This window comes from Tetrao urogallus, assembly GCF_951394365.1.
Source record: "Tetrao urogallus genome assembly, chromosome: 5".
In the NCBI taxonomy this organism is placed as follows: domain Eukaryota; kingdom Metazoa; phylum Chordata; class Aves; order Galliformes; family Phasianidae; genus Tetrao; species Tetrao urogallus.
This window is the reverse complement of record NC_136818.1, coordinates 34890084-34902603: the sequence shown is the minus strand read 5'-3', so window position 1 is coordinate 34902603 and position 12520 is coordinate 34890084. Positions and strand designations below refer to the sequence as shown.

The 12520-nt window shown below is 40.8% G+C and overlaps 1 protein-coding gene across 3 annotated transcripts in view; it reads left to right on the top strand.

Annotated features, from left to right (window-relative positions):
- Window positions 1–7616: 7616 nt before the first annotated feature.
- OGDHL (oxoglutarate dehydrogenase L) overlaps window positions 7617–12520 on the top strand; it is a gene marked incomplete at both ends in the record, with an annotated part of 48851 nt that continues 43947 nt past the window's right edge. For 2 of the 3 annotated variants that reach the window (XM_079536180.1, XM_079536179.1), the window contains one exon: window positions 7617–7823. In XM_079536180.1, the coding sequence (XP_079392306.1) occupies window positions 7617–7823 (207 nt within the window). The remainder of the gene's footprint in view (window positions 7824–12520) is intronic. The other variant, XM_079536181.1, reaches the window with a different exon arrangement.

Here is a 12520-nt window from a genome sequence, read left to right as displayed (position 1 = left end):
CAGCACTATGCGTACTTCCAAATGGCCACCATTTAGGAAAACAGGAAATGATTGTTACACTGTATGTGATAGATACCCATTCTTTAACCCTTGGACATTTTACATTAACACTTTTCATAAATGTCCCCTTGGCTTCAGGCAGCAGGGCTGAAGGGGGCAGGAGCTGCAGGAAGAAAGTGTTAGAAAGAAATTATGAAGTTTTAACTGTACAACAGGTTTGGAGAGCAGCTTCAAAGGATCCCATTAGGAAAACAGTCACGGTGCCAGAACAAAAATAAACAGAAAATGTTGTTTGGTTACTGCTGTATTACTCGGTAGGGACAGTGCATCTAAGAGAACTCTAGCTTTGAGGCACAACATGGTGTTGATTAGTGCAAATAAACCTCTTCAAGAGTCACCTTTCAGCAATTACAATCAGACGCTGCCACTGTAGCTTCAAAAGCGTCATTAGCAATCCTTACTCCCAGGGAAAACTGCAAATCTCAGACGCCCTGGAAGTTTTAACTGATGGAGATCTATCTTGCCTCATGTGTAAGATAATTACACGTTCCCTCATTAGGATAAAGAGCATTAAAAATCAAATTAGGTCCTTCTGAAGAAAACACTGCCAGTGGTATAGACTAAGTGCTGAGGATAATTTTCCTGCCATATATGATGATGTCAGCTACCATGAAGTTTTATTTTCTCCTAAAAGAATGATATTAAAAAAATACAATGTATTTTAGATGTAGGTAGAAGGAAGCTATTGAGAAAAAAGATTTCTATTTTTGTTAAGATTCTCTCATGAAATACCTGAAAATACTAAAACAATTTTCTAGCAGTTTTCTCATAATCTGTTGTTAAAATAGAAAAAAATATTGTTTTTCTAATTCTTTCTGGGTTAAGCAGTTAGTACCACTTCACTCACTGTTAACATACCAAATGCTGGCAGGACGTTTTGCATTTCACAAACATCTGAAATCCAGTTAAATTTCTACTGAGTTTCATTTGAAGCTATTCTCTAGCTATTCTCTTGCTGATGGATCTTTGGCCAGAGCCCACCTAGAGTCCTGCAGTGTGATTCCACTTAGGAATATGGCCTGGAGACTGAAGTTACTTGAAAACAACCTGTTGTCCACAATCAGTTGAGAAGCAGTCTTCCACTTATCTGGGCTTTCAGATAAAACATTCTACTCTCCTCAGATACCGTTTCCTCCACAGAAAGAAATTTCAGAAGAGAAGACAATTGAAAACCAGTTAAATGCTCTCCATATAAAACTGTACGTAAGAATATCTGTAGACCAAATAAGTGTGAAGTTGTTAACATTAGTTTCTGTTGTGAAATTGGTATGAAAGGTAAATACTCCTATCACACTTGAAGGAACTCTGGAGATTGTCCAGAGCAGCCTCCTGCTCAAGGCACTGAAGTCAGACCAGGACTTTGTCCAGTCAGGTTTTGAAACTCCAACTATGGCAAATCTATTATGTTGCTGTTTATTTAACCTTGAGTGAAAAACATTTTACTTCTATCTGGACTGAACCATCACCATTTCTGAGTCTCTCACCCTCCTGCCAGGCACTGTGGTAGAAAGCATGGCTTTGTCTTCTTTATATACTGCTCCCATTTATCCCACTTGCTGAAGGAAGAACAGTGATTATTTCCCTGAAGCTGCTGGCTGTGCTTCTGTTAGCACAGCCTGGCGTGCTTTTTGTCCTCACTGCCAGGCTGTGGCTGACTCCTGTTTAGCCTACCCAATACAAGAAGAAGCACCAAGTTACAGGTGATTTTAGTGCTCCTCAGATACTCAGCAGCCCATATTTATTTTGGGAAGTCAGGGATATTACAGAAATTCATGGCATACAAAGCCAAGGTTTCTGCAAGCAAATGGAATGCAAATCACCAATATGAAACTCACCACTTAGCTGCTGAGATGTCATAGATAATTAATATGCTTCTCCTGTCTAGGACAGGGGAGGGAGAAAAGTTTGATAAATGATACCGCTTGACAAAAAGAGAACATATAAGAGACTGAGAGAAAGCACTGAAGTGAAGGGAAATCTGCCACCGGTGCACCAGAGTTGTGGTTTCACTTGTTGACTTTGTAATAGTAAGCAAAATGTTCTGAATCTGTGCACCTGTTAAGATAAGAAGCAGGGAAGGGTAGTCCTAGATAGTGGAACCCACCTGAGCCAACTTGAGCAAACATCATAGGATATTCACTGTCTCTACTGTTAGGCCCAAAGTGAGTCCGTGTTTTACCATTTCACAATCGTCTTGCTTTAAGAGATGGTACTTTAGATGTGAATCTATCAATCTGTGGTTTTAGACTTCAGTTGTAATAGACATATTAGGAAATAAAGTAAAACGGAGTTTCTGTGCTTGGCTGAAGAGAACTTCTGATAAGTGTTGTCTCTAGTGAAATTACTGGTAACAATGAAGAGTTGCCAAAAATACATAAATAAATGTATCTGTCTCAGGAGGGGGAGCTCTTAATGAGATTGTCCTTCTCTGAGTAATCCTGTATCCAGACCACCTCCTATGAGATTACCCTTTGAAGGAACAAACCTACTGAGAAGTCATGCTGTGTTATTGAGAGAGTTGTGTGAAGCAATTAACCTCAGGAACCTCGGTGCTGATTGCAAGTAGCTGCTGGTCTGGCAAGGAAACCAATGTGCCAAACCAAGCAAGGACAGAGGCAAGGCATTACAGTCATACGATGTTAGGCAGTAATAAAAATGACAAGTCAAATCATGCTCCTTGCTGTTCAAGAGAACTGAAGGGCAACACATTTAATTTTCAAGAACAAATTGGTTCTAGTCCTGTTAAAATGTAGTTCGGTTTGGTGGTTCTAGTTCTGTTAATTCCTGCCTGAGTTAAGACATGAGACAAATAAAGAAGAAAGCGTGTCAGATTAAAGCTGACACACTACAGAAAGTAAGGATAAATGTAAAAACAACCCACGGTTGAGGCGGCATGTCTTTCAACACAACAGAAAATTTCCTATCTGACTTCCATTTCAGGGGTACTATCATAGTTATCCTGTATCACATATTTTATCTAGCACAGCTTCCTCAACATATAACATGAATTCTTTTGATATAGAGCTGGCATGAGAACGACCCTAAGCAAGCTGTCAAACATGGCTCTGTGTCTGCTCTGAACTGCAGATTTTCTAAGCTTTCATTCCACCAATGGGCTTTCATCCCAGACAATTTGAAAGTGTGACAATTCAGCAGGAAGCAAGGATGGTGTACGTGTCTTCCTTTAGGGGTGAGTAAAAGGAAGGGATAAGCAAACAAATGGGCAAGTACAGCTAGAACTGTGAATGGAAATTTTAAGAATTAAAACTGGAACCGTACAAAAATAGCAGGCAACTGTCTACTGTGGGGCCTGTTCACTGCAATGGTATTCCAAGTCGCCTTTGACATGTGGGTTTCCCTCTGAGATGGAAGGTAGGTCTGCTCATCTTCACTATAATTTTTAATTGCATTTATGTTCAGTCAGCGTAGCATGATTGCTCTAAAGACGGCTTCTGTCTACTCATAATAAGGTTAAAACTCAATCAGTAAATGTAGCAGCCAACAATATTTCACCACTTGCCTGAAGGCTCAGTCAGCACCTGGCTGTCTGCAAGTACCTGCCTAGCACGTGCCATTTCACAGGGTTGATGAGCCTCCCTTTTGCAGCTTGGCAGCCCCTTTTCTGCCAGCCTCATCCCTGTAAGGTGCTTTTCTGGGCAGGCTATTCCCAGTACACTGTATCGTGAAACACGTTAACCGTTGGTGTTAAATATTCACACATTCACTTTGCTGTATAAATCAACAAATATGTTGTGTCTGAACTACAGCAGACTATAATGGAATGGCATTAATAACTTCATGGAAGCGTAGGGGTTGGAAGGGACGTCTAGAAGACACTGCGTCCAACGTCCCTACTAACGCAGGTTGAACAGGAAGGTGTCCACACTGGTCTTTAATATCTCCAGAGCAGGAGACTCCACCACCTGTCTGGGCAGCCTGTCCCAGTGCTCTGTCACTCTCACTGTAAAGAAGTTCTTTCTCGTGGTTGTGTGGAGCTTCCAGTGTTGCATTTTGTGGCCATTACCCCTTGTTCTATTGCTGCGTGCCACTGATCGGCTTGGCACCCCTCTCAGCATTCTCTTCTCCAGACTGATGAGACCCAGATCTCTCAGCCTTTCCTTGCATGGGAGGTGCTCAGGCCCCTCATCTTCTTTGTGCTGGATGCTCTGTGAAGTTTTCTGCCTTTTTGAACTGAGGAGCCCAGAATTCATGGACATCCAGGAAAGGAAGACTCGGAAGGTAGAAATAAATATGGAAGACTCGGAAGGTAGAAATAAATATATGGGTAGCAAACAAACACTTAAAACTATTGTCTTGCGTTTTATATTCGGCCACATAACCTGGGGCAATTAAAAAAAAAGCCTTAAACACAGCTGTAGGCACTTAGGCAAGCTGTTCTGCTTCCGGACCTTGCCCATCCTCATCCTGGATGGCACACAGGACGTCCTTGGGGCATTTCCCATCTCCCTTAAGAAGCTTCCAGCCGCCCTCACACGCGCTGCTGGAACAGCCCGCACTGCGCTCCTTCCTCACTCCAGCGCTCCGCTCACAGCCGCCCACCCCGTCAGCGCGTCACTGAGAGCTCAGCGACGCCGCACGGCTGCGACCCTCCCAAAATGGCGCCGGGGTCGCGCGCCGCCGAGGTACGGCGGGTCGGAGGGCGTGGCCTGGGCGCGGCGGCCGCTCCGGTGTGCACGGCGCCGTGACCTCAGCGCACGCACCGGTCGCGGCGCCGCGCCGCGCCTCACGTAACGCAGGTAACGGTCCCGGGGCTCGCCGCTCCCTCAGTGCGGCCCCGTGTCTGGTGGCGCGGGCGGGGGTGAGGCTCGTAGGGGTGGGCCGGGCGCGAGGGTTGGCGGGGGCCCGGGCTGTGAGCGCGGCCTGCCCGCGAGGCGCTGAGCGGCGGCCGCCGGGCCGAGGAAGGTGGACCGCAGCCCCGCGGCAGCCCCAGCGGCTCCGGGCCGCGATGAGGGTTCGCTGTGAGGACGGGGCTCTGCACGGCAGGTCGTGGCCTTGCGGGGATGGAAGGGTAACCAACGGCCTTGTGCCTCCCGGCCGTCCGGCCTCAGGGCTCGTTGGCAGGCTGGGCTCTCGAGGCGCTCCTTGCCCTGAAGCACTAGAGGTGCCCCAGGGCTCGCCCTGCGATAAATGAGTGGCCTGTGAGTTTCTTGCAGTCCTGCTTGGTTGGGCAATTGTGCGTCTTTATGTAGAGCGGCAGCATGCTTGCCCCTCTATTCACAGTGATCCACTGCAAGTTTTTGAGTGTAATTTGTTCATTACATTTCATTGTTTTCCACCTACCAGCCTTATTCTATTAGAATTCTTTTATCCAAAGAAGAGCTCTCGGAGTGAATTGCGTACAACATGTAGGAGAAAATGAACGCGGTAGTGGATGAATGAGCATTTTTGTGTAATTGGTGCAAGTCCTAAGGAACGTCTGTTAGCACTGGTATCAGGGCTCCTGAGGTCTAAGGAAACGCAGTACTGGTGCTGGCAGTACCAGGAGAATATTGATTAATGTGCGACTGCCTTTGTAACATCTTTGTTTAATACAATCTAGAAGAAAGCAGAACAAATGCTGGCAGTGCCTTGCTGTTTGTTTGATATCCTCTAGAAACCTGACTGGAACAGTCCACAAGGCTGTCCTTGACGTTACGTCATGGCTTCAGAGTGCCAAGGTGAAAGCTGGCTTGCATCCTGGCGTCTGCACACAGTACTGCAGAACTGCACTGGAGAAATTCTCACCTGTTTACAGCTTTCACTTACTTTCACCATTCTGAAGGTGCTTTGGTGCATTAAATATCAGGTTCTTCTTCATCTGGTTTATTGCTTCTTTCTTATTTTTGACCTCTGGTAGCAATTCAATTAATACCTTCCTTTTGATTGTTTCTTGCTCAGCTTGATTCCCTGTCAGTCACAGTTTCCATTTCAGAGTTGATTTAGGAAACATAACAGAGTGGAGCAATCCTAACAGCTTCTGCATGTCCTGTGTGCTGATTTTTGACTGACAGTCTCAAGGCTGGGTGTGCCAGGATGTTCTATGAACACACTGGAGATTTACTTGGAATAATGTCTGTAATAATTGTTTTATTCACCTGTGATTTTCATACCTCCACAGAAATGTATTGCATATCTGTCTTTGTAGATTCTATGTTAATAGTTAAGATTGGATTGTGAAATTCAAATTGGGGTTGGAGGAAGTGACTGGTACCAATAATAAACTTTGTTTTGATTATATAATGCTGTATGCAGAATTGGCATTCATTTTCAAATCTCCCTTATAAACTGTTTTGCTTATTGCTAGAAGACAGATACACACATCTCCAGGCAGGTATTTTAGCAAGAAGGAATGTGAAATTACATGTACTTAAGAAGTTTGCCACTGAAATACAATGAACTGGAATACAATGTTCTTTTAATTCCTTTTTATCTCAGCAAAGCACTTTAAATGAGAGCAGGTAACCCTTTAGAAACAAACTTCCATTCCCTGTGGTACGTGTACAGATGTTTTGTAGTAGAGGGTGAGATTCACCTGGAGTAAAGTGTGCAATAATAATTTCAGGCAGGATGGGCATAGATAGGAAATCCTGCTGATATCTCAATTCTTACTGTTGAAACACGTGAATCTTATTAAATTCTATGAGACTGTGTTACATATCTATAGTGGTTTTAGTGCTATTATGCCTTAAGAAAGAATTTTGTGTAGGGACAGTTTATTTTTAACTCTGTTGTCCCATTTGTTCTGAGCTTTTGCAGGACTTAATCAGCTTCCAAACTAGTGCTAGGAGCTTTTATCTTCCTGCAGTTGCCAGGAGCTGTTATCATGGGCAAGGTGTTGAGACAGGAGCAAGTCAGTGTATAACAAGGTTTGAATCTGTGAAATAGGAAATGGCAAGTGAATATGTCAATATGAAGACTTAACTAATGCTTATTATTAGTGGTATATAATTATTTTGTTAGCATCATTGCACGTGGCATTATATATATATATATATATATATATATATATATATATATATTTTTTTTTTTTTTTTTTTTTTTTCAGCCACAGTGCTTGTGGTTGGAACTGTTTCTTGAACCTACCCCTGTTAGGCTCTGTAAGAGGTCACATCTTTCTTCAGCTGATTGACTGCAGTTACAGTTGCCAGGAGCTCCAGCAAAGTCAATGATTAGCAGTCTTGTTGATTCCCAGGGACCCTGGGCTCAGGGGGCACACGGTGCAAGTGGAGTTGTGATTGCTTTTGCTTTGGAAACCAGGGTGCTGTTACCAGTTACAGAACCTGGGACATGAGCTGCTCCGTGTGGGGGATAGATATCAGCAGCACTTCCACAGCTGTAAGTGTAGCTCTACAGATGGTCGTGGAGTGGCCTCTCTCCTGTCAATGACTTCATGCCTACATGTTAAAGGGCTTTGTTAAAAAATACTCCAGTCAGAAACGTAACTTTTTGCTGTGAGACTGAATGTGTCTGTAATTCATTTGCTGATTTTTTTTTTTTTAAATTAGTTCTGTTTTTGTCTTATTAATAGACTTGGATCTTCTGTTTAATAAACAAAAATGAGTCATATGAAGTTGTTTGCAGCTACGGTGAAGTGGCATGGCATTAAAACTCTGCGAAAGCCAGATGTAGCCAGGAGGGTGTTTTTCCATAGCCAACGCTATGTTTCATCAGGAACCTCAGAGCCATTCCTGAGTGGAAGTAATTCAAATTATGTGGAGGAAATGTATTATGCGTGGCTTGAAAACCCTCAAAGTGTACATAAGGTGAGTAAAAAAGTTAACTGTAAATCATACTATTAGGTTGAGTAGAATTGATTTTTTTGGACTTCTTATAAGGCAAGTTAAAACCAGAAAAAAAGTCTTGTATGAAATGAAAAATGTGAAACTAATTTCCCACATATTGATTGATCTAAGATGTGATATTGCAGCAAAACAAAAGTATAGAGGAGCTGTGAGCTTAGTGACCTGAGTTGAAAGAATGAGAAGTCCATTTTAGAAATAGTGAGCTACTCAGAAACCTTCAGCATTTTTCCATGTAAAGGTTTTTAGAGCAGATTGCGAAGTAAGTGATCAGATCTTGAGAAAGATCAAAGAAATAAAATACCTTTAATTTTTAGCTCATCATGGTAAGTTTGTATCAGATGATACAGTAGCTTATGTTGATGTTGTTGCTTCTAAACTGTCTAAAGAAGATGAATGTATGTTTCTCCAGGTAACTGTGCAAGTCATAACCTTATTTAAAAAAATTAAAAATTTTTAAGAATCTTGGAAAGAACTAATTCCATTGTCTTTCTCTAGACTACAGATACTTGTTGGTTGTTGGTTTTTTTGTTTTTCTTTAGACTGTTGCTGATATCCCATGGGCAAAATACATGGACTTACTCTTTTTAATAAGCTTTCTGCTGACAAGGAAGGCTTTCTTACAATGATACATGTATATTATTAACTTAAGAAGCAAATGGAAGTTAGATAAATTCTAAGGCAAATGACTAATTTTCTGCAGAAGCAATGTGAAGTGTTTTACCAAATCGGTTGTATGTTCCCTTATTCTTGGGGCACGTACATCAAAATATCACTTACAACCTGTTGCTGTAGGTCTGATAATCTATCTAGGAATGTGCAGGATGGATAACGTGCAAGTGATGCATGTTGAGAGGGGAAAAAAGGGGACTGAAATAAGCAGTTCTGGAACTATTTTTTTTTTTTCTGAATCTTGAGTGCGATCTTGATGAAAAAGATTAAAAAGGCAGTAATGAGTCTTGACACTGAATGTTGTTCCAATAGCAGCCGGGTGCCAGGCCTTTTGTCTTGTTCCTTAACTTGCAGCTGAAGAGACCTTCTCCAGGGGTGGCTCCTTCTCTCATGCTATTTCTCTTTGATTCGTCTTCTTGTCGCTGCCAGTTACATTGACAACCAGTGTAGAGCAAGGCAGCGTGTTGTGTCAATCTATTGACTGTAATGTATGAGGCCTTCATCTGGTATTGGTGGTATAGTTTGTTATCAACCCTTTCATTGTGAGCATGCTGTGCGTATGAACACATCCCTCAGTGCTACTTGAGGTGTTGTCTTTATATAAATATGTATTTAAGTTGCATCAACTTCTAGCAAGCTTCTTTCACTGGGAGGAGCGGCCTTTCTCATCCAGACCCTTTACAGCGCGGCCAGTCGTAGCGCCGAGCCCGGGCGCTCGCTGTCACCTACCGGAGCGCCGGGAGCTGTCTGTGGTGCTGAAAGGTCTGCGCCGCCGTGTCCCCGCAGCGCGGGAGCCTCCCTGACCCCACCGCCCTCGTAGCGGAGCAGTAATGAACTGAATGAACTATGAGTATAAAGCTAAATGATTGACAGAATTACTTTACGAATCTTCACGCTTAAATAATTGTGGTTTTTTGATGGTTTTTTTTTTTTTTTTTTTTCAGTTGAAAGACGAGATTAATGCTGTAATCACACGTAACTTTTAAATTTTAGTTTAATCAGTGAATTTAATTTTTGATTTCTTTTAAACTGCCTTTATTGACAGAAATTGTTTAGATGAGCCTTTGAAAAAACAAAATGCTGAGAACTTTAGTCACTTTGTTTTCTTAAAGATAAGGAAAATATATGCCATAGCTGTGTGGCAGAAGGTGATTTTCTGATTTTGTCATTCTGTTACAGAAAACGGTGATTTCATTATTTATCCATTATATCCTGCGTTGCTCAGAGACACAACTTGTGCTAGGCTTTTACATGTTATATTCTCCTTCCTTTTTTTTTCTCATAGGTGGTTCCTTCTTATGAACAGAGATGTTTCTCCTTTTTAATGAGCTGAAAAGGCTTTTTAAATTATTATTATTTTTCTTGGCTTTTAAGATCACATTATTTACTTTTACTTAGAAACTCCAGTTAGTCAAGGCTCCTCAAGTGGTTTTCCCCGCATTGATTAGGTATGTCTTGCCATGTATGTTTATTTGAAAACATATTTAAAACATTCTTAATCCTAAGAATGTCTCCTTTCTTTAAATACCATGCATATGTATTTTCTAGCATATATTTATTTCGTAGGAGCTTCTATTCATTGTGCAAATCAATTCCTGATTGTTTCCTGTTTTTCCTTGTCTTCTGAATTTTCCTGTCCTTTAAAGTAGCCAAAACAACAATCAGAATAAAATGATGTGGGCTTTGAGAAAGGCATCATTATTTCTGCTTGAATTGTGGTGTCAGAGCCATAGATCATAAAGCAGAAGCTTGACAAAGCTCAGTTATAACTATCACAAGATTAATTACAAATTGTATGGTTGGATATTGAGTACATAACGTCTTCCATATTACCCTGTATGCAGCTGCTTTACCTTGAGAATGTAATCACTTTCTTGATGTGCATACTTGGAAAAAGGGTGGTTTTGTTCCTCTGTTTGACTTTTTTCCTCTGTTTGGTTTTTATGTAGTGATGCTCAGTGTGTGTCTTTCTAAGGATTTACTCCTTTTAGTGCAGTTGATAAATATCATGTCACTAGGGGAAAAAATAAACATTGGCAAGGTAACAGATGTTTTAGTTGTTGAAGTGTAATGCTGTTTATTATATGAGTAAGATATCGCCACTTAATCTCTTGAATTGTATGGCGTTAATTGAGAAATTAAAATAGTGGTTAACTGCAGTAGGGATTTGCTGTCAGAAAAAAAGCAGAAGAATGTATCATGTATCACTTCTATGCCACTTTAGATTTATTTTTTTTTCCCTCATAGATGTGTATAGATGTGTTTTTCTATTATAAGTTCTCCCTACCATATTTTAAATTTAATTAAAATTTAAATTTAGTTGAGAACCTTTAGGTACGCTGTGAGACCAAGTTTGTCTTATGTCTTTTCAGTCATTTGGTAAATGCTGTTGCCAGAAACTGGCATCAATACACAAGACTTGAGGACTATAATCTGGTATCAATCTTGAAAGGCACTACAGAAATTTTTAAAGGCTTTGATGGATGGATGTCTAGAAAAAACTAATTTTCTGTAGCCAAATGATATATTTTCCCTCCCCTCTGATTAAATGTCAAACCGGCTCAACAAATCAATAAGTTCAAAAACATGCTAAGAAATAGTGTAGTTTCCTTCTCTCTTAGCTGTCGGTGTCTTCATATTTGAACCTTTTGAAGGTTTCTTTTTGTTTGTTGTTTGTGAATTTGCATGCAGAAGGGATCCCATGTTTGCTCTTAACCCAGTAGCTTCTTGGGCAAATTTGCTTGGATTTTATTAGCAGATGTCTCAGCAGTCCACTAGTTTAATACTCAGTTTTTCTGTGGGACTGTGCTGTGATAACTTTTAACAAAACAAAGAAATACGATCGGCTCTGCTGGGAAGAGATGAACCCTGAGATAAGCAAAACACGTTCTTTATTTAAACTTTGCATGAATGTCAGATTTGTCATGGTTCGAAATGTGTGTTTGGAAATTACTAAAATAATGAAAATTAATATCTGTATTGACAAAATAATTCTTGCGGTCTACGTAGCCTTACTTTCAACACAAAGATATTGTTTTGGTTTACCATGGTCTGGGACCTGCAGTCTCTCCGACCGTGTGTTGTATAGGTGTAGAATAACAATGTGGTTCTTAACGTGGAGTAAGATATATAGACAGAATACCAAAGGCAATACAGTTATACTGATAGACTCTTGAAGACCATTTATAGGATGTTACATGAATTTGGACTTCTAATCTAATTGTGACAGGTGAGGTGTGATGCAAAGAAGAGTAAAGGTGGTAAGCATGACTTATTTCCTAAAACTAACCACGACGTGTGATCTGCCTGTCTTGATTTGCAAGGCGTGTACGAATGAGACTGTGTTATATCAAGCCTGCCTAAGAGGAGGGTGGATAATTAAATATGTTTATGATATTTGTAGCAATGCAACTTCATATTAATAACAGAGTAGAAGAGGTGCCTTAGAAGAGTTTCTTTCTGGCATTATGCTCATGTTCATGAAGAAGTTTCTGTTCACAGGTTCAGTAAGTGCTGAACCTACTTCTACAACTTAAACTTGGAAAACCGAGTGAGGTTTTGCCACCGTAGGTTGGCCTGCTCATAGTGTTCCTGAATGCCTTAAAACCTACAGAAATATCAGTGTGAAGACTGTCTTTATTAATGAAAACATAATTTTAAAAATATTTTCTTGTTGCCTAACTGGTATTACATAATTTTCTTTCCTTTGTGTATTCTGCAATGAATATTTGAAGTGAATTATACAAAAGTATAGGTGAACTTTTTGTTTTAATTCTGTTTCTGAAATGTGTATTCTTCTGAAGTTGTCACCTGCAACTGAAACCTGGGCCGTGATTTCTTTGATAGTAAGGTGTCCTGAGCTAGCAGGGAAGTGACCAAAACCTCACTCAGCAGAGTGGTTTCTTCAAGAAAAGTTCTTAAGGACTGAGTCAGCATATTCATTGAGTATCTTAAATATCATGAACTATTTAAGTATCATTAAAGGAATG